The sequence below is a fragment of the Cyprinus carpio genome, chromosome A14 (genome assembly GCF_018340385.1).
Source record: "Cyprinus carpio isolate SPL01 chromosome A14, ASM1834038v1, whole genome shotgun sequence".
Taxonomy (NCBI): domain Eukaryota; kingdom Metazoa; phylum Chordata; class Actinopteri; order Cypriniformes; family Cyprinidae; genus Cyprinus; species Cyprinus carpio.
The window spans coordinates 23210755-23238057 of NC_056585.1; the positions used below are offsets into that span (position 1 = coordinate 23210755).

Here is a 27303-nt window from a genome sequence, read left to right on the forward strand (position 1 = left end):
AACATCCAAATAACAGCATTCCTACAGTAAAGCATGAAGGTGGTGATATCCTGTTATGGGGTGTTTCTCTGCACTGCGCTGCACTGGACTGCACTGGAGCCCTTGTCAGTATACAAGGAAAAATAGATGAGGCAAATCTAAAAAAGGGAAAATCTGCTGGCCTCTGCCAGAAAGTTGCCAATGGGAAGAAAGTTTACCTTCCAACATAACAATGTTACTTATAACTTTTAAATAATATCAGATGTTTAAACTAAGAAAATCATTGCATTTTTAATATGATAATATTAAATAGAGTACACCTTTGTTTTTTGTTTTGATTTAGTAAGCTGTTTTTCTAAAGAAATTAATAATTTAATTCAGCAAGGATGCATTCCATTAATCAAAAGTGACTGTAAAGGCTTAATAAAAGCCTTTTTAAAATAGATGCTTTTCTTTTGAACTTTCTGTTCATCAAAAAAAAAAAAACAAAAAAAAAAAAACATGGTTTTTACAACCGTTTTCAACATTGAAAAGGATAAGATGAGCTTTTCCTTTTTGTGATTAGAAGTTTTCATCCTCTAAACCCATCCCTGTGTCTTGATCTTATAGCAGAAAGCACACTCTGATCCTGTGGTTTCATGTGTTTTTTTGAGACATCAAAGTATGATGGTGCATATTGGATATTTGGATCTGTCAAATTTCCTCTCACTTCCTTATACTGGCAGCATCAACACTATATTTTTCTGTCTCTTAGAAGGACACAGCAACTTTCTTTTTTTCTCCACTGTTCTTATTATGCGTTGCTTTTATTTGCTTTTACATGATGAAAAGTTCAGCTCAGACTCACAAAAGAATAAAGCAGATAAGAGTGTGAAAGAGAGGTGGGGATAAAATGTACAATATTAAAAGAGTAAGACTTTGCCTTTGAATCGAAATGTCCTTATTTTTTTTAAACTTAAGGTTTCAATTTTAATGTTTTTATCAAGGCCACAGTGTCTGCAGATTTTATATTTTATCAGTATTTTTGGAGAGATGTCTTATGTGTTTTTGTCTTTTGTACTATAGGTTCTTGGTGTTTGTTGTTTATTGGGTCTAACAATTTTGGGTTCTATCAAAATAAATGACTAATATAGTATCATTTATTCTTTATTATTTGATGTATTTTCTGTTGTAATTGTTGTATTTGATAATTAGCAGGCATTATTTGTATGGTTGAGTTCTTAATGTCTATATGTATAGTGTTATTGCATCAATACTTTAGATACTTTAGATTTATTTATTTATTTAAAACCTTTTTGAAAAGTATGCACTGACCTAACCAGTTTAAAATATGTCTATTTCCCCTCACAAGTCTATTTCATGCCTACCTGCCTTCAATACTTCAGCTCTCTCTGTGGATCTTGTTTGATGATATGCCCAAGAGAAGACATGCAAAGAAGGAAGAACATCTCTCATCTTATCTGCCCTTTTCTTTCTGATGAACTCCTCCTCCTCTCCTTTCTTCCTCTACCCTGTTGCTATTCCCGTCCCCTCTATTTGGGTCACTGCACTCATCCATGAGGGTGGGAGACAGATGGGAATTTCCCTCCATTCCTGCCTTCCGTTTTCCCCAGGTCCTCCTCTCCTTTGTGTCTCTTCCTGTGTCTCCAGAAGGGATGCTATAGATTCATCTCTGTTGAACATTATAGCCTAGATTACAATGCCTGTTTTGTTAAGTGTCGCTGGACATTTTAGGGCTGCAGACGAACTAGTGGTTTGCCAGCGAGGTGCTGGTACCCTAATAGTTAATGATCTGAGCTGCTACTTGGTTGCTGGTTCAGTCTAGTGTAAGATGACCCAGAAACTCAATAGTTCCTGTTAGATCACAGTCCCGCTCTATCAACACTGTGCCCTTGAGCAAGGCACTTAACCACAGGTGCTCCAATGAGACCGTCTGTGAAATTAGTCTAGACTAAGTCTCATTGGATGAAAGCCATTTGCTAAATGACAAGTAAAAACACCAAATAGTATTTTCAGTGGTTAGATTGTGATATTTAAATTTAATTTCATATCTGGATATGAAAATTGCACATGCAAAGTAATAAAAAGTGCTGTTATTTGTAGAATCACTACTGTCGGCTTCTCTAGAGAGCAACAACAAAAAGCAAAGATGCAAAATATTTTTAGATTGTGATACTGAGTTAGTACTTTAGGCACTAAACCTAAGTTACAATTATATCAGTCTATTTATTTATTTTATTGAAAAAGTACAAGTCATATATTTATATATTGTGATATTGCATCAATTATTTTTAGATCTTTCAATCAATATTTATTTAAAAAGAACCATGGATTGTGATATTACATTAATACAATACCAATATCAATAAATATATATTGAATAATATTTATTTAAAATGTACCATGGTATTACCATAGTATATCTATATTGTGATATTGCATCAAATACAATATCAATATCAATAAATATCTATTAAATAGCTATATCAATCAATATCAATACTGATAGGTCCTTCTATCAATATTTATTTAAAAAGTATCATGGTATTACCATTGTTTATCTATATATTTTGATATTGCATCAATACTTCTGATCCTTATATCAATATTTATTTGAAAAGTACCATGCTATTATCTTTGTCAGTATTTATTTATTTATTTAGTAAGTACCATGATATTACCATTGTATATCTCTGTATATTGTGATATTGCATCAATACTTTTGATCCTTTTATAAAGAGTCATTTATACATTCAAATATTCATTCTTAAAGAGACAGTACACCTAAAAATGAAACTTCTACAATAATTTGCCCTCATGTCACTCCAGAATCTGTATGACTTACTTTCTTCTGTGAAACACAAAAGAAGATATTTTGTAAAACAAACAACACTGAATAATTTGCCAGACCACAGATTTTTATCAAAAAATATATTACTTTTTGATTAGCATAGTAAAAAAAGTGCAATGTACAGTGAATTAAAAACAAACCAGTGAGCAGAGTTAGATGTTACCAAAAGAAACTTTTGGTTACCTGACTATCATATATAAGAGTATTCCATGATATGACAGTACCATGATGTTCTTTTACACCTTTTTGAGTGCTATGTAAATATATTAGATTCATGTGACACCGTCACTATAGTGCATGTTTAGGCTGGGTAATGGCATTTTGTTGTTGTTGTAAAGAATGACATCTCCTTGCATTACCACCCAGTCAGCGGCAAGTAAACAGGTTCGTTCAGCTGGTCTGAAGGACACGGCAGAGGTCAGAATGATGACATCATTTACCTCCTCCATACAGTATCATATGGCATGGTAATGTAGGTGCGCAGAGGCACGGTGTGTGTTTAAAAGCAAACCAAGGCACATTAGCCTCCCCCCAAAGTCTGGGCTGAAAATCAGCCGTAGACCGAGGGTTTGTGAGGCAGGAGTCTCTGAGGGAGCAGTTTGGGAGTGTGTGTGTGTGTTGGGAGGTCAAGGACGGTCTCATATGCCCTGCCTCTGGCTGCTCTGGTGTGTACCCTTGTGGCGTTTATTTAAAGAGTTCATCAGCCTCCGTGCACACACACAAACTCTATACCCAAAATGTCCTGCCTCCCAGTCTGCCGGATTAATTAATCTCTTTTCCCCTCCTGATCCAGGAGAGCTGTTGAAAAGGGCCTTGCCTCTTGCTGGTGGGCATCAGATGCCAGTGCTGAACTATTCATCACTACGACTTCTGGGAGAGAGAGAGAGAGAGAGAGAGAGAGAGGGAGGGAGACGAATGGATAGAACAAGAAAAAAAGAAGAAACATGAGAAGGGAGGAAGAGGGTGGAGGGGTGAAGGAGGCTCTCTCCCAGCTGGCTGGGGCTATGATTAAAAGTAGGGATGTTTCTATTGTGTAGCTGACAGAAGTCCTCATAATAATGTATGTATTGCTGAGGTGAGCACTTGGGGACGATGGGAAGGACGTAATGAGGGACGTTGGGGCATTCTATTGAGGAGAATTCCAGTGGATTTAAGGTGTGAAGGGGACAAACCAACCTAGACTTACTGGAAACGCGTACCTACAGTTTTGCAAAACTCAAAAATCATACTTATACTGCACATACAGTTCACTGTAGTGTATAGCAGAAATAAACACTATTAGAAATAAAACTTTAACAACTTTTTATTTCTTTTGACACCAATTATGATTACGGGAGAGACTGATTCCTTACACAATACTATGTTAATGTTATGTGCATGATTTGTGAAAGAAATACATTTTAACGTTCGCATCACATAATCAGCTCCATATATATGGCTTTTTTGATGTAGTAAACTTGTTTGTTAGCTCACCTGGTACATCATTGGGTAACACTTTATTTCGATATAGTCCACTTTAGACATTCTACTAACAGTAAGTAACTTTGCAACTACATGTCAACTAGCAGTTAGTAGAGTATTGGACTGTCTGCTTAATATCTTCTAACACTTTCTTTGTCAACTTATACTAACCCTAAACCTACCCTAACAGTCTACTCTGAGAGTTAGTAGACATGTAATTGCAAATTAATGAGAATTAGTTGACATGTAGTTGACATGTAGTTACAAAGTTACTTATCATTAGTAGAATGTCTAAAGTGGACAATCGAAATAAAGTGTAACCCATCATTGCACTTGCGGTGTGAAGCACTGAGGAATGAGTCCCGTGAGTTAAAAGAACTCAAAGACATGTAGAAGCAAGCTAAAATGGCATGGATGGTTCCTCCAGCATATGCGTTTTTATCTCTGGTGCCATTAAGCGGATATTTCATGTATGAATTACTGTGATACGTACAGCCAGAGTGATAAAATGTAGACAGATTCATTTTCATCTGTTTTGGATAAAACTGAATGTGCTTTTAGCAACATTATTTGTCTTTTAAAGTGTCGTAAAACTTGCAGGAAGCAAAACGAATTTTATTTTGCAGAAATGATGCCACATGCCAATTCACACCACGGATGGTAACTATAATGATAAAGTTTTAAAGATAATTCTGCATTTTAAAGAGTAGCAGAGTCCACACCACAACAGTGACAGTATAGAGAAACAATATCACTGGAATCACTTTCAGAATGATTTTTTGAAGCTAATGAATGATAAAAACATTACAGCCAATCAGAATCAACCTGACTTTAAGCGCTTGATCATTTAAAGAGACAGACAACAACTGCTTCACGTGCTTATAACAAACAGAATGTTATCGTCCACTGGTGTGGATGTGATATATTTAATGTTTTATTTTTATTTTTTATTATTGCTCTTGGTGTGAACTGGCTTTAAAAGCCGATTTTCTGATTGACCATCAATGTTTTTATCGTTCATAAGCTGGAAAAAAATTGTTTTGGGAAAGATTTAAAAAATATCGTTCCTCTGTGTTGTTGTTATTATAGATATGTTGAGGACTTCCCTGTTCTCATAGAATTGGAACAATTATTAAAACTTTATAATTATCTTTATAATCATCATCTTTGTTGTGAACAGGCCTTTAGTTGTTAGATTTGTAACCTCCGTCAGTATGTGCTTTGCACAACCACATTTGTTTTTCCCTTCAAAGGCAACGTTTTCTTTTAAGAAGAATTGGTCTGTGAACAAAGGTGGGGGAAATAAAGTAGAAATGGGAGTTAAAGGGCCTGAAATGTAGTGTGTGTCTAAGAGAATAGGATGATGCAAATGAACAGACATAAAAAGAAAGGAATGAAAAGCAGTCGTAAGAGAGGGAGAGGGAGGAGCACTGCATTCGCATCAGCCTTTGATCAGAGCGGCACCTGATGCAGCGGAGGCTCCGGGGTGCTTCTGCGCAAAGCACATCAAGGACAGAGCTAACAAACTAGAGACAAAAACAAACCAACTAACAGCGAGGTCCGTCGTCGAGCAGACACCGCAGCAGTGGGTGGCACACCTCTCTTATCTCTTTCCTCTGCACAAACACACATGCAGTGACGGCGAAAGCAGAAGATGGTCTCTGAAAAGCTTTGAGTTTAGTTTAAAGAGGAAATGTTTACATTTAGAGCTTTTCATTGCATTTTCCCCAGGCCCAGCTGCTGCTATCACTGCTGAAAGACCTGCACGTGTTAACTAGATTAAACAGCTTTATCATGAAGTCTATGCTGGTGGATTCACTGGTCCATCAGCAAGGAGAGAACACTGATTTATCAACAAATCATTATGAGAGTCAAATCTTTTCAATGAATCAGATGAACTGGTTCATAAAACTGAAAGGTTTGTTTATGAATCAGACTGAGTGGTGGTAAAGTCATCGACTCACAACAGATTTAGCCAAGAAACTCTCTTTTGAACATGTTTTCTTTGTATGCTAGTTTAATATTTTAATAAAACATAATAACATAATTTTTTTTAGTGAAATTAAATTGAAATAATGTATTAATATAAAATAATCTAGTAAATGATTTCAACCTTTTCAGCCAAGAGAAGTAAATTAATATTAATATTATATTATATTAATGTTTATTTATTGTAAATGCTAATTATATTTAAATTCTGACCTTGTTTTAATTTGCTAAAATGAGAAATGTATGAAGTTACTATAATCACCCTTATTAATAAAACATAATAAAAACTAAAATTACAATACTGCTTAAAAGTTTGGGGTCGATAAGATTTCTTTAATGTTTTTTAACATTAGAAATCTCCATTGCTCACCAAGGCAGCATTTATTTGATTAAACAATAATATTAAGAAATATTATTACAATTTAAAATAGCTGTTTTTTATTTTAATCTATTTTTGTCTCACAAAATACTTTAAAAATCACTCTAATGTGCTGATTTGGTGGTTAAGGAACATTTATTATTATCAGTGTTGAAAACAGTTCATATTTTTGTGGAAATTGTGACTTTTTTTTCAGGATGAATAGAAAGTTCAAAAGAGCAGCATTTCTTTGATATAGAAATCATTTGTTAAATAATAAAAAGCCACTTTTGATCAATTTAATGCATCCCACTGAATAGAAATGTCAGGGACCACGTAATGAAGGAATTAGCCACTTCCTCTCATTATCAGCTAGACCAGCACCAAACCAACTCTAACCTGTCTACATCTTTCTTCATCTTACCAGCATTGCAATTCACAGCCATTTTTCCTGAACAGGGATATCCATTCCCACAGGGCAGGTATCCTTTGACATTTTTTGGAAGTTACAGAAATGAGATTCTCTCCTCAGTGTCAGACAGGATGAAAGGGAAAGAAGTGTAAACTCTTCTGCAGCATTATCTGTAAATAGTCGAGACTCACAGGGACAACATGTCATTTATTTGCCACATTTCTGCCGTGAGGTGAAAATTGTGCTTTGCGTCCATCAGCATAAACCTTGAAAATGTACCATGTTATTTGCTAAAGGGATTGTGGAGGAATGAACTTTAGAAAAGATTAACGACACATTGCGAGCAGCTGACTGAATCTGTAGGATTAGACATGCTGTTTATGAGGAGGCAAATACAGAAGAGTATGATGATGATGTGATGATTGAAGCCAAGAAAGTCTAACATTGTTCCCCCATCTACTCTAAAATGCCTCACCGCTTGCAATCTCACTCTTTAACAGTGAGTTATAACTCTTTATATCAGATCTTGATAGTCACAGCCCGCAGCCTTTTCCAGCACCGCTATCTAGCCAAAAAAGATGTGTTTTGATCCCAGCTCTGCCACTGAGCTCCTGTGAAGTTAATTGAAGTAGAAAAAAGTGGGCCTGTTGATCTACTGCCACACCTGCAGCCGAGTCTGTGTGCTTCACATTTAGGTCTGTCAAAGACGCGTTTACTGATATGGATCTCACCTCTCTGGACATCATTACCCAGTGCTGCTCCACAGAGTGGAACTAACGTCTGACCTGGCTGACGGTCGGACTCCCGCTGCGCTGGATGAGCGAGCGGTGAGTCAGAGCTGATATAGCAACACTGATCTCAGCACTGCTGCCTTCTCCTGTGTCCTGAAACAAAATGAAGCAAAAGCTGCTCCGTATATCTAACCTTTACCGTAAGGCAGTTTTAGAGTTTGCTGAAGTGATCATATTTCAGTTGATCTATCTGCAGTTTAGAGATTAATGGATGCCTCGGAAAGAAATCTGATTAGATCGTGGAAAGCGGTAGGAATTGATTGCCACATGTGTTTGCGGTGTCTTTTGAAACCGTGCCAAAGTTGAGCAGCTGGGGGGCGTGAGCTGCACACACAGCAGAGGAAGTATCCAATCCAGTCATTTAGACTATTGTGCGGCTTTTCCAGTTGCTTGTACTGGCACACGGCTGTGTGTGTGTGTGTGTGTGTGTGTGTGTGTGTGGTGGGGGGGGGTATGGGGGGATCTCACGGCGTTCAATCACAGAAACAGCATATTAGCTGATAGAATTTTGATTATTGATTCAGGTGCACAGCGAATCAAAATCACATGTTGACTGACATGAAGAAGTGGAGGTGTACAGGCGCCTCAGGAGCCTTTGCTAGTCCATTTGCTTTACTTTGATGTGAAGGACAGTTGTTAGCTTGGAGCTTCAGTTATTAGCTCAGAGAAATAGAATCAGTTCCCTCTCATTTATGTCACTCATTGATTGGTTAAAATCTTCAGAGGTACACCTGCTGTAACTCACCAGATTTATGCTTTCTAAATGACAGGAATTGCACACTTGCAATATTTTATATATATATATATATATATTTGAACCTACTTTAAGACTGAGATTATGATCTGGCAGTAATTTATAGGAAAAGTGACATAGCACTTGTAGAATGTAGAATAATTTAGAAACGTAAAAAGAAAAAATTAAAACAATACAATAAATATTTTAAAAAGAAAAAAGAGATTGTATTCTACAAATTAATTTAGAATGAATTTAGAATCATTATAATGTACAATATAATAGTATAATTTTATATTATTTTATAATAATATAATAATGCTTTTTGGGGACATCATCCTAAATATATTCCTAAATATATATCTACTGTATATCCATATTCCACAGTATAACATGAATAATTACACCCTGAAACAAATGCCTGTGCATGATGCCAGCATTTGTGGGCAGGGCCCATCTCATGCCTGACAGGCCTTAGATATGTAGTTGGTCAATGTTTTCTTGGCATGAAACAGTTTGTACAAACACTGTTTAATTGAATTCTTAAAAGTGTATTATACCATGCCAAAGATCTTTAATATGGAGATCATAGGAATAAAAGTTTAATTTACTGTCCATCAGAATAAGACTAATAAGCTGTTAGTCAGTTTAAGGTATTTCATCCCTGTGTAAAGAGTTCAGGCTGGGAGATTCATCTGAGGGTGTCTCATACTCTTTTTAACATGTTAAAATTACAGATGACCCCAAAGTGTCTCTTCCTGTCTCTGTGCACTGCTCACTCTCTTCTCTTTCCGCCCGTTCCTCTCACCATCTATCACCACTCCCTTGCTCTCGCTCACATCTGGAACAAGAACTTAAAAAGAAAGAATTTTTCCCCTTCATTATCAGTGAAATATCTCTTATTAGGATTTGTTTGATTTGTATTCAGCGGCCAATATTTGTGTGCATTTCTGCATCAGATTGAGTAGGAATCGGGCAGGGAGGATAATTGGACTGAAGGAGTGATGTTTAGGAGGAAGAGGATTTGGAAAGAGTCTGGGAGAGGTGTGGAGTGACAGCACTCTGTTTATTTGGAGCCACAAGTCATGCGTGGATATGAGTGGATGCCTGTACCAGCATGTCTGTTATTGCTTCCTCTTTCAGTCATTCCTGCATTCATTTATCCTCCTTTGTGTTTTTACTCTATTAAAACACTTGGAGTGCTCCGTGCTCTTGATAACAGAGGGACGAGCATCTGGGAGACAGGTGCCGTGTACGGTGTGTGCGTTTCATTCAGAGCTCACAAATGGTTTTGTGTGGGAATATATACCATTAACAGTGACCCTACTCATGTTTTGTTAAATTGAGAGATCTGTGTGTTTGTAGCTCCAAGGTCTTGAGGAGCTTTAGCTGCAAGGTCTCATCACAGTGGTGTCTCCGGTGGATTTTTACAAGGACATGTTTCATGTGTCTGGTTTGCTGCCATCACTTGACTCCAGCAGCCTTTGATAAGAGCTTCAAAGCTCAGGATGTGAGTGTCTCTCTCCACATGAACTGGCACGTTCTCTGAACGCTTCATTCACCTGCTCTCCTCTCCTCCTCCAGAGCACATACCGCCCATTTCTCCACCCGCCTACGTATGTTCCATCACCTCACACTTTCACATTAACTTGTCATTTTGGGTCATATCGCACCTCAATATTAGCATAAAGTTTATATTTTACAGACTGAAACTACAGTATCTATCTATCTATCTATCTATCTATCTATCTATAAAAAGTAATTATATTAATAAGTAATGAAATAATAATAAATATTATGATTAATTTTAAACATGCCTCCTCATTTTGAATGGACATGATGCTTTTGATGGCTTTTTTTGAACACTGAGATTTCTTGCATTGTTGCATTTTATTGCAATTAATTGTGACCTGGAGTGAAACATGTCCTGGATGTTTCACCTGTATGTATTAAGGCAGTGCTGTCTTTTCTTTACCGGCTCACAATGAGATCCAGAAGTCAATGCAGTCGATGCCGAGACTTAAATTAAGTGGCGCCAGGTTGTATAAAGCAGAAATTTGTGTGTGTGTGTGCACCTATGGGATTAGCCATCTACCGTTAAGGAGTTTAGTAGCTGCAGTCCAGCGCAGAGGTTGTGGTTTTTTTCTCTGGAGTCTGGACGGTCACAGAACAGAAAATCAATGTGATCCATACAAAAAAAAAAAAAGTCACTATGGTCACTCTGTTCGTATTCCTGGCGCCAAATGCAACATCCACTGACCCCTCAGATTTAGAATTTAATAAAGATGAGGTCTTATGCTCAGAACAGATTTAAAAGGATTTTGGAGTGAGAAATGAAGTTGATATCACATGCATGTGCACATGCTACATTATGTGGCCCACTTTAATTCTCTCATAATAAGATCTTGGAGCAAAGGAGGAGAGCAGTTCCTGTTCTTTGGTTAGTCATCGGTGTCTTCCCAGAAGTCAATGAGTGAGAGAGGTCTCTCAGGCAGTGGAGATGGGTGAGGAGTGGAGAGAGAGAGGGGCAGAGGAGAGTGAGTGTGTTGGTAACCCAATGCCGTCCAGCCTGTGGCCGGAGCGATACTATCGGGACCTTACCAGAAATCCTTCTCCTCCCTTACGGGAAATATTATCCTCTTCTTACCACTCCACCATTGCACTTTTACAGCTTCCTGCACACTACTTCATCACCCCCTGGCATCTAGACCCTGACCATCCATTTGAAACCTCTTCGCAGGTGTGGTTGCTCGAGTTACGCTGGGCACTCTGAGTTATCGCACACTCCCTCATCCTTCGTACGCCAAACAAACTCAGCTCTAATCAATGGAGCCGTTCTGAATGCACATAACTTACAGGTGATGTATGAAGCGCGCCTCACGTCTGGCAGATAGAGACTTTATTAGCGTTGATGGTTTCAGGCTCTGTGGCGGTCCGGCGGGGGAGGGGCCAGGTGGCACTGCTTTCCCCCCATCACTCTCCCCGGCGGCTAGAGGTGACACTCCATCAGGGAAATTCATTGGGCTCGTTGCATGGCTAATTTATTGAGGATCTGTGCCTGGAGGGGATAATGAGTGTATGGGCCTCTGATGGATGTCCGAGTGGCGCTTCTGAGCAGCTTGAATTACCGCAGCGGCCCTGCATATGTCAGAACACGCAACTGGTTTAGACCGAGCACTCGCTGGATTGATGTATTGATTAAAGTCTAATCTAAATTAATTTTCTTCTATAAATGTTCACCTTTCAAACTGACTGCTTTGATAGCTGTAGGGCCTGCAGAAAGTGGAGTGGTAGCAGTAAATTTCTTCCTCTGAAAATAAAAACACAAAGGAAAAAGGGTGTGCAGGAATGAATCAGGTTCCATACAAGTTAAAATTTATCTGTCTACCTTTGTGTCTCTGTGTGTGTGTGTGTGTGTGTGTGTGTGTCTGTCTGACATCTGCCTCTCTGTCTGTCTGTCTGTATGTCTGGTTGTCCATCCATCCATCCATCCTGTCCAGTTGGTCTTGAAAAAAAACCTTTTAATAATGTTAATGTGTTGTATTATTAGTAGTAATATCATTATTGATATAAAAAAAAAAAAAAAAAATTAAAGATCAGAGAGGACCACTGTAGACCACTTACATCAGCAGTGGCATCCACAAATCTGAGACTACATTGAAATTTTTGATATCTCATTTTAACCTGAAAATTAAAGGGATAGTTCACCCAAAAATGAAAATACTGTCACCATTTACTCACCCTCATGTCGTTCCAAACCTGTAGAAGTTGCTTTCTTATGTTGAACATAAAAGAAGATATTTTGAAGATTGCTGGTAATCCAACAGTTGGTGGTTGCCATTGATTTCCATATTATTTATTTTCCTACTATGGAAGTCAATGGCAACCACCAACTGTTTGATTACCAGCAATCTTCAAAATATCTTCTTTTATGTTCATCATAAGAAAGCAACTCATACAGGTTTGGAACGACATGAGGGTGAGTAAATGATGACAGAATTTAAATTTTTGGGTGAACTATCTCTAATGAAATTAATAAGAAAATCATTTAAAATTCTACACTAATGAACTTCTAGGTTGCTAATCAAATAATATTTGTGACACTGACCTTTGTGAACTGTATACTGTATATTTTGGTCATTCTTACAAATGAAAAGGGGAAATTGTATTCCTCTAAAATGCACAAAAGGAAGTGAGAAAAATGTTGTCCTTGCTGAAAGTAGGGAAGGCCATTATTGTAAACGGTCATGAGGTGTGGGTCATGTGGTCAGTGTCTTGATGGTAATGTCTCTTGGGCCTTGAAAACACCTTGTACAATACTGCCTATTTGGAAATGACAGTGAGGTGCTATTACCTTCACATGCCCTTCAACCCACACAGATCAAGCTACCATAACAAACATAATCAAAAACATTTATTTAAGGTAAACAAGTGTAACATACAAAGCCATTACAGTTACAGAGTTTACAGCACTTTTGTTTGATTTGTGTATTATCAATTGACTTATAGTAAATAGTGTTTAAGATACTCACCAGCTTACAAATCATATACAGTGACTTAAATGTAATATCATACATATTTATGAGTTTCTTAATTACTTTGCACTCATAAGTTTAGCCTTCTACAATGTCATTACTCACCTTGCCCTCGTTGGTGCATACTCCATACACTATGACTGAATGGTTTTGGCTTGCGTTCATCTATCTGTTGGATCATAAATATAGCGCCATCAGAGCTCCTTGGTTCCACATCCATTGGCATTAATGATAAATCACCTGAATGGTTGGAAATCAGATACCTGTGAAACATCCTAGAGCAGAGTAACTCTTATCTAAACTCTAAACCATGATTGAAGAGGTACTTAGTTTGTGAGCTGAAAGGATATATCATTTTCCACTTTAGAACTGAGAACAGACGTGATGCATATGTAAAATGTAAACACAGCTTCATGCTTTGTCAATGTTGTGTGTGTTTGGTGATATCACTCTACCTTAGAAAGCAGGACACAAGCAACTGGATTCTCTGTGTGGTTGTGGTGTTGACCAAAAGCGGGTTCGGCAGATATTGATAACAAATGTGGGGAAATGATCTAATAACCAATTAATTAATTTTTAAATTAAATTTATGGATGAAAATATGGATGAAAATGGATAAAAAAAATATTTTGGTAATAAGTTGTTTGAATTACCATATCATTTGTAGATTAAATGTATGTAATAACAAGAAAATACATGAATTCTTACAAAAAAATGTATATATATTGTGGGTTTGCTACTGTTACAATTAAAAACTGTGAATGGGTAAAAACATGCCAGGCAGACACTGGTATGATGTAAGCAACACAACAAATACAATTGATAATGGGTGTGTTTGATATACAGTATAGTGTGAAAATAATCAAGCATTGACAATAATCAGTCGTATTGGTGGCACAGAGGGGCCCCCAAATAAAATTCTGTTTAGGGCCCCATAAAGGTTTTTGCCCTGTCTCCTTGAGTTATAACCTTGATGAGAAACTCCTTGTCAGTGGTAGCTCATCCAGTGGTGGTTTTCTGTTGTGCTCCTACTGGACCAATCTTCAAAACACAACCACCATATTCACCATTGCTTTGTGTTTTGTAAGACATTTATGCTCACCCCATTAGTGGACACCTGATACCAGACTTGCCCGTGTACCCAAAGCCCAGATCAGACGCAGGAAACAAGAGCAGACTGAATTCAACAGTGATCTGTATGACCCCTCTGCTCAAATACAGCATTGCATTAAGAGAGCGAGCTGCTCTCTCCCACTGTTAAAGCCCACTATGGCTTTGTAAGTGATACAGCGGCTTTTGTCTGCCTTACACTAGGCTTTCAGAGAGATTGATGAAGTAGAGAGGAAAGAAGCGGAGCTATCTTTTGTTCTTGGTGGCTTGGGAGGAGACACCTCAATATAAGTAACAAAAAGCTGCAGGATATAGTCTTTATGTATGCATAATTAAAAGTAAAATTGTGTATGCATTTGATGGCTTGCGTTATGGTGTTTGAGGACGGCAGTCATAAATATCAGTTAGAGATGGAGTCTTAATCTTGTGGTCTTAGCTTTGAGATCTGTTAAGACCAATAAACTATGGCCTTAATTTTGGTCTGGGTCTCTGAACATGTGGGTCTTAACCTGTGGTGTACATTTACATCATACTAAAGGTGATAAAGACATTATGGAACAATTTCACTTAATTTACTTGAATAAATAAATGCATTAGAAGAATATGGTTTCTACGATTAACTAATTATGAAAAGTGTTGATTTCAACATGCCATTTAGAACTATTCCTTTTTTCAAAATTTCAACATTGTGTTTTTTTTTATTTTGCTGCAGTTTAAACAGTATAAACAGCAATGAATTAATTTAGTTTCAGATGTGTAACCTACATAAATCATATGGCATGCAGTTGCAAGCTAATTGACTGTAAATTATATTTATTGAAAATTTATAATAACAGGATTGTTTTTTTGTTTTGTTTTTTGTAATTATGATTTTTGCCACAATCATGCAAGTCTAAAGTATTAAGTAAAAGGAACATCCTGCTTCTTGGAGCTAGGTTTTGGTTTGGATCTTGGTTTTAAGAGATCTGGTTTTAGATGGGTCTAGATCTGTATCTCTCATTTATATAGACTGGTTTTAAGTTCATGTCATTGTGATTTCTCTTTACATTTCGTCTTGTGTGTGTCAATGTTTGTTCATAAATATAAATGCTGTTGTCTGTCATGTGATGAGTGTATAGACATGAGTTATTTATGCTGATGCTTTTGCAAACAGCATGAGCTGGTGTGCTGTGATGAATGTGTTTGCATATGAATTGACGTGCGTGTGATATTCTGTATGTGTGTCTGTTGTTATTCTTTAACGTGTGAGAGTGTCTCCCTGAGCATCCTGCTTGGCATTCAGTGCATCTGAGAGCTCGTTGATCATAGAGAGAAGTGTGTATGCGTCTGTTCTGTGGGTAAACTCACAGCTCAAACTCACAGTGAGCTGCAGACATACCCGCTTCTGTCCCCAGCGCAAGCACACACAGCCGAGACGCTGCATTACTGCTAACATCAGCACAGAGCACTAGACACTCTCCCTAAACAGCACATTACTCACCCTGGTATGGTAAATCTCAGCAAAACACACCCCAGCATCATTCACTGGCTGTGTATGTGTATGTGTATGCTGGCAGATTTCTAAGCCTCTTTGCTGTTGTTTGTCTCAGAATGGTAAACTGTTCCTGCAGTATGCAGTATGTATACTGTGCACAGTATGTAAATATGTACCTGTAGGCTGTTGAATACCCGGGTGACCTGCTGCATTGGGGCAAAATGTGCAGTGAGCAAGCAGAGCGCACAGCGTGAGATGCTGTATCCCACAATGCAATGCGCTCCACTTGACTTTCTATTTCCTGTGTGACAAATGAACCTGAGGCAATATTAACTGAGCTATTTAACCTCCGTCTTGACTCATCATTTTGTCATACTGCCAAAAGGTTTTATTCTTTACACAAAATGAGATTAAAAATGTAAAATAAACATTTGTTACTATGATTAATATGACTGGTTTCCACTCACTGTTGAGGTTATATGACAGCTATTTATCATATTAATGTTTGAAATGTTTATTTTTAGGTATTATATATCCACATAAATATTATGCTGTTTTCAACAATGATAATAATAAGAATAAGAGGAAGGATCATGTGACACCGAAGATTGGATTAATGCTGAAAATTCAGTTTTGCCATTACCGGTATAAATTATTAAAATATATTCAAATAGAAAATAGTTATTATAAATTGTAATAATGTTTTTCAATATAATGGGTTTACTGTATTTTCATTAAATAAATTCAGCTTGGGTGAGCATAAAATATTTATTTTTAAAGCACAAAATTGTTACCAGCCCCAAACTTTTGAACTGTAGTATAGCTTTAATAATATTAATAATGCACCAATAAACATTTTAAATAGTACTATTCTACATTTTAAAATGCAATATAATGACGATATCAAGTAAACTGCAGAGTCCAGTTACATTCAAAAAAGTAAATATGATTATTTTTCATTTTATGTTAGAGCAAGATTTTTTTTTTTTTTTTTTGTCATATTTTAGTTTGGTGTCCAATTCTCACTATTAACTAACTATTAACTACTAATTTTGCCTCAGTGAACTCTTGATTGGCTGCTTATTAATAGTTAGTAAGTTGTTAAGTTTGGCCATGCAGAATAAGTATTAAAAATAAGCATTAATATGTGCTTTATAAGTACCAATAAACTGCCAATATGCTTGTGATATGCATGCTAATAAGCAACTAGTTAACAGTGAGAATTGGTCCATAAACTAAAGGGTTACCTTCTTTTATGTAAACTTGGAAAACTTTTTTTTTAGAAAAATGGTCCAATCAAATACTGACTAAAAGGTCATTGTTATTCCACGCAAACAGAACATTTTCAAGCTGTGCATAGCATGCATATTCTGTACACTACAGATATCATGTGATATATGAGTATGTACAGTGTAGTATGTTATTCCAGGCATAGCCAGCGAGAGTGTATTTCCAGTTGTCTAAAAGCACCTTGAGACTTTAAACTGCTCTGTGATTTAGTGCTAAGTGATTTCTATCTCATCTCAATCAGTGCGATCCATAAACTCCTCCAGCGTGTTGTGCTGATGTAATATCCTGTGCCCCTGAGAGCCGGACTCCCTGGGAGAGATGGATGGAGCTCTTCACGTATGTGGTTGTGAACAGTCTGCTCAGCAGCATGCTTATATCACGGCTCTGCGGACTCCCCACCTCTCAATCACCTTCACCCTGTCTGGATGACGAACCCAAGGCCCTTTCTCCTCTCTTTCACTCATATTTCTTTTTTAAGTCATTCTTCCTCTTTCTCTATAGCCTTCATTTTTCCTTTCCACATGCTCTCAAATCCCCTCAGCCTCTCGTCTCTGGGTACTCTGGGTGGGTTCGCTAGCAATCCCTCTTTGCCTGCGTGCTGATAAGGCTTCACTGAGAGCTTTCAGATGTCTCTGATTATGTCTCTTCTCTTTGTGCTCTGTGTTCTGGAGATCTCAGCATCTCTCTCACAGCATCCAGCACGGATGAATGAATGCCTTTTAAAGCTATAAGGCTCTTGAAAAGCACCCTTGTTGTTTTAAAAGGACATTGTTGTTTTCATCTAGAGAGGAAGCTTTAATTCTATCCTCCTTTTTTTCTCACTGTTTATCATCTTTCAGGGATTAGGATTGTGTGTGCGTCTGTCTGTGAGGAAGAAATTCTGTGGATGATTGCGTATCTAAGGTGTTTTCTTTTAAAAAAAAATTTCAATTACCTCTCTGCATCAGTAACATTTTAAGAGTGTCAGTGAATAGGTTTGATGCCTCAGATCAGGGGCGTCTAAATGTGCTCCTGGAGAGTCTACTCCTTACAAAGTTCAGCTCCAACACACCTGCTGGGATGTTTCTAGTAATCATGAAAACCTTGATTAGCTGCCTCTGAGTAGAGCTGCAATATCCGTTTATAATGTTTACACTAAGAGCTTAGTAACTAACTTAGTCGGTACTTAATTAAGTTGCACCTCTAGATTTTTAGGCAGAACCACTTGCTTACTAAGGCCGCATTTATTTGATTGTTAATACATTAATGTTGTAAAATATTATTGCAATTTATAACAAATGTTTTCTATTTTAAAATTTAAAAGGGATTAAATAAGATTTAAAAAGTTTAATCCTTTTTTAATAAAAGTTATTAATTTTAATTAATTTCTTTCCAAAGAAATAAAATAAAATAAAATAAAATAAAATAAAATAAAATAAAATAAAATAACAATTTGCACTGATCCCAAACTTTTGAATGGTAGTGTATTTTAAATTCACATAACTTTCAACTACTCATTGAAATATGATAAATAAATAATAATCAAATTATTATATATGAATAAAAGTTATATGGAGCTAAAAGTCAGTGGCAATAGATAAACACTTAAAACAAACTGGAAAATTAGACATTTATATATTTTAACACAGGAAAATGTGTAGTTTAGACCAATTGCACTCTTGAGAAAAAATCATTTATTCATATAATGTTCTCTCTCTTAAAATGTAAACGAGCGTAAATGTCAAAATTATTGCAAATGTCTAAAGGACTGAAGTCTGTCATACCAAACACAATCTAATTGATGTAATCCAATTGTCTGCTATTTTGGTTTTACGTTGTAAGTACTTATAATTATAATTATAATTAGGACTGTGTTTCAACTGAATGACTATGTTAAAAGTTTAATGGTGCAAAGTTGCCTCTGGGGCAGTATCCTTTCTAAAGGTACACCTTTGTAGCTTATTAACCCATAAAGGGTGCATATTAGTACCTTATAGGTATACATTAGTACTGAAAGTGTACATATTAGAACCTAAATAATTCATATCAGTATCTTTTGAAAGGGTACAGCCCCAGTGACAACTTTTATACTATTTTTAAGAGAATTAGACTCCTCTTCATACTCTGTCATCACTCTTCCATTCATCTCTTTCATTCTCTTATATTTCAGAGGCTTTTGACATGGTGCTCCGTCTGGGTCGTAATTCCACTCTGACACTCTTACGAGAGGAGTTTCCCAGTTTGGGGGCCGGAGCCAGTGGAGCTGTCACACAGTTATTCCTGGAAATGTCTCTCTACATCCTGGGCTCTGATGCTAACGTAAACGACATGGTCTCAACCTTCTTCTCCCGACTTTTTCCTTTCACCTACCGCCATCTCCTTGGCAACGGGGCAGTGACAGGCATCTCGGAAGAATGCCTCCGTGGGGCCTGGAGGGGAAGCTCTGCGTTCGGATCGTTTCCCAAGATGATGATGACCCGGCTGTCTCGCTCGCTCCTGGCCACTCGGGTCTTCCTGCAAGCACTGAACCTGGGCATCGAAGTGGTCAACACCACCCAGCACCTACGTGCGGGCAGGGACTGCGGGCGCTCGCTGCTGAAGCTCTGGTACTGCCCGCACTGTCAAGGCCTGCTGGAGGCCCGGCCATGCCGCCCGCTATGTGTCAGCACCATGGGGGCGTGTCTGGGTGGAGCTGCAGAGGTGCAGCCTCACTGGAGGTCATACGTGGAGGAACTGGGGACACTCGCCGCTGCCATGAAGGGGGAGCAGGACATCGAGGCCGTGGTGCTCAGACTGCATGTCATTATCAGACAGGCTCTCAAACAAGCCGTGGCGGCCAAAAGCAAAGTCAGCACACAGGTGAGTGACAATCGGTCTCAGAAACAGGGAAAGAATTTGAGCGCTGTAGGAGATTCCAGCCATTTTGCTAACACCCTCTTTCCAAAACCTCAACCTCCAAAGACATGTCAGCAAACCCAGTGTCAGCAGACCAGAACGAGTGAAATGATTCACAGGGAGAGAGTGTTTCTGATTGGCTAGTTTTGTGATCAGCTGTTAACAGAGCCTAGGGCTATAAAAATCAAAATAGCTATCAAGATTTTTCAAGACACCTCTTTTACTATAGATATATATAGGTGTTTACATGCTTAGTTATAGTCAAGCTACAGTTTTCATCTGTCTGTCCAATTCGACACAATTCCACTTAACGATTCCGATTCCTTAATGATATTTAGTACTTTTAAGGAATAATTATATTTGAAATAAAAGAAAAATATATATATATTTTTTTTTTCAAATATATAAAAAAAAATGGAAATTTTATTAAATAAATAAATGTAAAACAATTATCGGAAAAGGTCTTTTTAATGACTTTTCAGACTTTTAAATTTTATAATTGACTATGTATTAAAATAAAAATGTGGTAACATATTATATTTATTAATGTTTATTAAATGCACTGATAAAGCTTATAATATAAATATTTATCTATAATTAATTAATTGATATATAAATGAATAATTAATAAAATTATCAATAATTATTCATTATATTTTTTACAATTGTGGTATGTTGGGGATCTTAGAATATATGCATAATTATTTTTCAAAACTTTTTAAAACTTTTTACCCACATGGTAAAGGGAAAAATTAGATGGGAGTGAAAATTATATTTCAATGCTTTCGCATTTACTTGCAAAACTTTTGAATTCCCCCATGAACTCGCTCACAAAACTTTTGCATTCACATGGAGAAACTGTATTTTTACTGTATTTTTGTGAGAGAATGCAAAGTTTATTGGTGGAACGCAATACTTTTTTGAGAGAACGCAAAAGTTTTGCAAGTTAATGCAACATTTCTGTGAGGAAGGCAATATTTTTGCAAGAGAGCGCAGACATGGAAAAGCTTGGAGATAGAATTTATTTCAGCCATCTCTTATTTTTTTTCCATCACCATGTCTTCTTGGCAGCTTTGTAAAAACATTTCAGTAGTTGCAATAAGTTTAGTTGCAATATTCTCCCCTCGTTTTCCTTTGACAACCATTTCAGATGTGTTCATTTTTTGTATAAGATCACTCTAAAACATTTTTACCCAAACATTTATTCAGGAACCGACAAACCTTTCTCACTAATGGCCCTTTTGTGGGGGCAGGAGGAGATTAAACAGCAATAAGGCACTCCAGTTGCTAGAGTATGTTAGCGAGATCAGGAGGGCAAGTGCTCATGAAATATTGAACATGAGCAATGGTAGAGCTTGTTCAGCTTTTGCATTACGGGACAACATACTGAACTTTCCACTTTAACACTGAGTTTCCCATCGGCGCAAGACACTTACACACGCTTACCGAACCACATCACACTCGCATTATTCATCAAAGCTCCATCTCCACTTCTCCCCTCCTCCGCAGTGTGTGAAATACTCCACCTAAGGTTTATGCTGGTAAGGCGTAGGTGTGTGTGTGAGTGTGTGTTTATGACTGTGGTTGTGTTTGGTTCACACAGTATTTGTGGAGATCAGAGAGGCCTTTGATAAGTGGAATATGAACATGTTATTTATTCCTAAAGGGGTAATCGAGCTGCTTGATGGGGCTCCTGTGAAGTTTTAACAGCAGGGTCCTGGAGGAACTATTACATCTTATACTTTCGGGCATGTAACCTCACATTAAAGCACTACAGTGTGATGCACATGTAAGAATAAACGTCCACATCTCTCCTGCATGTGTCTGTTGCTAAATATATGTGCTCTAGAAACATTCAGTGAATCCATGCACTGGATATCTGGGAGAGATGCGATATTAAAGTCTGTGTTTACTCAGTACAAGTGTTTGTATATTTACCCAGACCGCCATATATATGGTAATGTGCCCTTCAGTGTAAAGTGCCATTGACACTGATGCTTGTGAAACTGACTCTGTACTTTATTGCTTAATAACAGGACAGTGTGTGTGACGAAGAGAGAGAGTGTCTGAAGTGTAAGGTTAGCACTAGCTGGGTTTCAATTCATGTATTAAATTCATCACATAAACAATAGTTTTTAAAAAATAAATAAATAAATAAAGGAAAAAAAATTAATTGAGGTGGTTAGATTATTATTTAGCAAGAAGACATGCACAAATATGAAGTATTATTATAATAAACAAGATTTTATGGCCAAAATATAGCTAAATTAAAACAAGGGAATAAATTAGTAAACAGTGATCTCAATTTAGCTAAAATAAAGGTGTGAATTAATCACATCTGGACCAAACTAAACTAAAACGATGAAGCGAATTTATAAAATGTGGCCACAAATTAAGTCAAAGGAACGAATTATTAATTCATGGCCACAATATCTATTTTTTTCTACTGTATGTCATGCATAAACTATCACACATTTACCAAATAAATTCCTAGATGTGCATCAAAAAGTCCTGTGACTTTGCCTTAAGTTTTGTGATATTTCACTTTTTATTTTATTTTTTACATAAATTAAACTTGCAATCAGGATGGAAACAGGGCTAGTATTGTAGCTATTATTTACTCTAATTTAAAATACTTAACAGTGAAAATACCATTATTAGTTATTATTTAAAAACTAAACTGAAGCTATTAAAGTAGGCAGTCTTATTAATTGCATTAAATAGGCATTATCTTTTTAAATAAATCAGATGATGTTTATTTTTACAGTCAGAAGTGTATTTATTTGGCATAAAAAGAATATTTATTGGGTGACTGTAATGAACATGAATTGGTAAACTGGTAAATATTGTAGTACATATAGAAACACCTGAATTTATTTAGCTCAAAAATACAGTGACAAACAGCAGAATTGAACTACTTTTAAGTATTTTTCTACAAAAACATGTAAATGTTAGAGAATCATTTAGTGAATTATTTTAAACAGATTCATTTATGTAATACACCAGACTTCCCAACACTTCTGAGAATAATATATTTTTTAATTTAATAAACTGATTCATGAGATTGTATGAAATTTGTATGTATCTAGGGTCTGTCTAAACAAATATCAAATGATACATTTTAATTTATTTGAACTGTTTAAATATTCACATTTTTTTCTGAAACTCTAATGTACTGTACAGCAAGTATTAAAAGTAATATAATTATGTTTTTATTCATAAAATAAAAGTATTTTATTTGCTTTTATAAATTAAAGTAACTATTATTGGGTTACACTTTACAATAAGGTTCCATTTGTTAGCACTAGTTAATGCATTAACTAACAGTGAGCAATGTATTTTACAATATTTTTAACCTTTGTTAATGATAGTTAATAAAAAAGACTAAAAAAAGACTACTGTATTTATTTACAATCAGTCAATCAGTCAATAAATAACTGTTTTTTCCAAATAAGAACAACTGATAAGGAGCACAAGTTATTTCACATAGGATAATTTATATTTCATCTGTATAGTTTGATTGACTTCAAAGTGTCCTACCAGTGTTTAAAACCAAACCTACATTTTTTTAACGGTGTCTGTTCTGGTGGCTGTTAACCATTTTTCATCCTGTTGGCTTCAGCACCTTCAGAAGTTTCCAGAATGATTCTTGTTCTTACCTGAATCTAATTCTGCTGTAAAACAATGATATTACATCTCATTGTGAAGAGCCCTGTGGCCATGTTCTATCTTGCAGTGTGACATCTCACTCATCAAACCTCTCATTGAATGTGCTCTTTCTCTCTCTCATTTCTCCTTTTAAACTGTGCCCCATCTTTCTTTGCTCTGGAAAAGAATGCATGATTTATGAAGCACTATTTTTTACCAGTTACTGAGGGAGCAATGGTGACAAAAGAGAGAGAGAGAGGAAGAAAGAACAAGATTGAAAAGCATACTTTAAGGCAGCATGAAAGTGATGGAGTGAGCAGAAATATATATATTTTTTTTGGAAGCCGATGTGTGCCCAAAGGGAGTGGAGCTCCTCCTCCCTTGACCTCGCAGCTGTAAATGAGTAGGTGCAGGCAGACTCCTGCTGTAGTTACAGCTCACCTGACACTGAGGATGTGTGCTGTTTCACACCGACTCTCCTCTCAGACTGCACACCTGGGGGAAAATCTGTGTACATCTCTAGTCATGAGCGAGCGACTTTGACAGCTCCCAATAGGTCTGACGTCAGCTAGACATCTAAACTTATCAAAAACATACACTACTGTTCAACAGCTTTAGGCTGGAAAGCTTTCTCAGACAAATCTCATGCTTACTAACCCTGCATTTATTAAAAATACAGTAAAAACAGTAATATTGTGAAATCCTATTACAATTTAAAATAACTCTTTTCTATTTTATTATTTTTTTATGTCAGTTATTCCTCTAATTTCAAAGCTGAATTTTCAGCATCATTATTCCAGTCTTTAGCATCACATGATCCTTCAGAAATCATTCTATATGCTGATTTGGTGCTTGAGTAAGGATGGGCGATATATCGCATGCGATTGTCATACGCATTTCGTCAGTAAAGTCGGTTCCCTGATTACCGCTAAATCGCCATCACCTGCTTTCAAATGGAGCGGCATTTAATAGACAGAGCCGTAGATAACTGACAAGCTACACAATATCGCGTTCATTATCGCAGATGAATCGCTTTCGATAATGAACGCTCAAACGGAGCTTGTCAGTGAACTACAGCTCTGTCTATTAAATACTGCTCCATTTGAAAGCAGGTGATGGCGATCTTTACTGTCACTTCTGGACAATTTAATGTTTCCTTGCTGAATAAAACTATTATGTTCCAAAAAAAATAAAACCTTTTAACGGTGTATAAAATACAGGTAAGTGTAAAATTGTCTACATTGGTAAAAATGATGGCAGTAGCTCATCCAGGTATAAAAGCATGAATTTGAATTTGTTGGGAAAAGTCAATCTAGAATGATCTTTGTTTTGCTTGATTTTTATTAACAGTAAATTAATATTATAAGACAAATAGTTTGGGGTGTAAAGGGATAGTTTACCCATAAATGTTCCAAACCAGTAAGAATTTATTTCTTCTGATACACACACACACACACACACACACACACCAAAAAAATAGATATAATAATAATGTTAGTAACCATTGTGGTTCCCATTGACTTCCATAGTATTTTTTCCATACACTGGAAGTCAGTGGGAACAAGCAACTGTTTGGTTACCCACATTCTTTCATATATCTTCTTCTATGTTCAGCAGAAGAAAGAAAACCATATAGGTTTGGAACAACTTGAGGGTGATTCAAACTCATGATCTCTGGCACTTAATGCATATTCCCTAAGCCATTTTCAATTGTAAAAGCCAGGTCCGGGAAATCGCTGTATTATTTCTTGATATCAATCTGGCATGGCTCTTCCTACGCCCTCTAAATGCAGCTTACACACTACTGTGCATCAAATACTCTGTCAAAACAATGTCTGTTTTAAAGACACTCAAAGTGAATCTTTTATCCCTAGCTAAATCTCTGCTTATGGATCTTACTCCTGACATCTGATGAGATGAGCTGTATTCAAAACCATTTTAAATTACTGTAGCCCGGCATTTGTCTTAACCTTTTTGACTCAAAGGCCCCCATTGTCAAACACAATATTACAACTATATGTTCTTCAGTAAATACTATTAAGTGGGCCAGGCCTCCTGGCTGAGAACCACCAACACCTGAACCAATGTAAAGTCACTGCATCATTTGGTCTTGAATGGCTTATTGCTTTAGTATCCCAGCAGAAATCCCAGCATTCTCTTCTACTTGGGCCTCGTTTATCATTTAACCTTCACATATGATTATTTTTGTATTTTCAGCTGTGCTGATAAGCCATTGTTTCAGCTGAGGATGAATGTCTGTATTAAACATTGCACACTAATGTCATGAAGTGTATGTAAGAGTGTTTTTTTTTTTTTTTTTTTTAATTGTTTTTTTTTTTTTTTTTTTTGTGCTTATTATTGTTTCTCTGGGTGTTTTGTGTGGTGATGATAGGAGGTGGATATTTAAAGAGCCTCTCTGTGAGACGCCGCTTATCTCAGTGTTACTGTTAGCCAGCACATTCTCTGTCGCCCGCCTGATATTAATACCCCTCTAATGAGAGAAACAATCACACAGTCTCACATACACAAACCAGCTCTATACTCCTGTGCCACAGATCCCCTAAGGGCCCTGGATACACACACTAACGCAGAAACACACACCCAATCACATTAATCAAGGCCATAGGGACACAGACCCGCAACACAGAGTAAATTACAGCAAGTAAGAGCCATGCTTCAGACTGGCCACTAATGATTTCCCATGAGCACATAGCACAGAGAGCATTAGGGAAGAATGTGTGGGTGTCTAGGTTTAGATTGGTAGTGTACATGAAGGTTTGCAATTGACAGTTTGTGTAGAATCCATCAGGATGAGTGTTTTAGCATGAGCAGAGAACAGCGTGCTGATGTGTCCAGGTTTAAGTAGTACCATTGCTAAAAAGGAGTGATGCTGTTAAACTTAATTAGCTTAGCTAAATAAATGGTACTGTTGCTGTTTTTTAAACTGTTCCATTTTTCAGCAGCAAAGATCAAGTGTTGGTGAAACTTTTACGACATACTGTACATACAAAAAATTTTTCCCCCACAAAATTTCAGCAAACAAGACTTACAAACAATATTAAATTTCTGATTTTAAAGTACTTTATTGGCATAATTGTTTTAACATGCAATATGACTCTTCTGAATTGATTCTTTTCAGTAGGTCTGAATCATTGTAGTCACAATTCACCCAGTTAGAATCAATGGGAGCATTTCCAGGGCCCTATTTTAACGATCTAAACGCAAAGTGTAAAGCGCACGGCGCAGGTGCACTCAGGGTGTGTCCAAATCCACTTTTGCTATTTTAATGACGGAAAAACAGTTGGCGCGCCCGAGCGCATGGTCTAAACGGGTTGTCCCTATTCTCTTAATGAGTAATGGATGTTTTTTGGGGCGTAACGTTCAATAAACCAATCTGAGTCTCATCTTCCATTCCCTTTAAGAGCCAGTTGCGCTCGTGCCATGATGCATTTGCTATTTACACGGCGGAATTTGGCAAGCGCAAAGACAGAACGGTTCTCCGAGATGATACGGAGCTCCTTGTGTACAGAGCAAATAGATAGCCTAATTCTGATACTTGCGATGACTATACATTATGACATGTAGACATTTTTATATTTAATTAGCCTACAAAAAATTCTTATGCATTGCAATCCTTTAATTTTTAATATTTGGCATGTTTGTGTGCTGCTGTGCATCCCTGTGTTTAATAAGCAGCGTGTACAGTATGCGCGTTGTGGACCCACCTATACTAACACGCTCTATACTAACACTAACAGGCTATAACTAACACTATACTAACACGCTTCAACAAAGAAA

At 36.8% G+C, this 27303-nt stretch overlaps 1 protein-coding gene across 2 annotated transcripts in view; it reads left to right on the forward strand.

Moving 5' to 3' along the window:
* LOC109102138 (glypican-3-like) overlaps positions 1–27303 on the forward strand; it is a 123176-nt gene that overhangs the window by 43530 nt on the left and 52343 nt on the right. For both annotated transcript variants that reach the window (XM_042770301.1, XM_019115464.2), the window contains one exon: positions 19133–19821. In XM_042770301.1, the coding sequence (XP_042626235.1) occupies positions 19133–19821 (689 nt within the window). The remainder of the gene's footprint in view (positions 1–19132; positions 19822–27303) is intronic.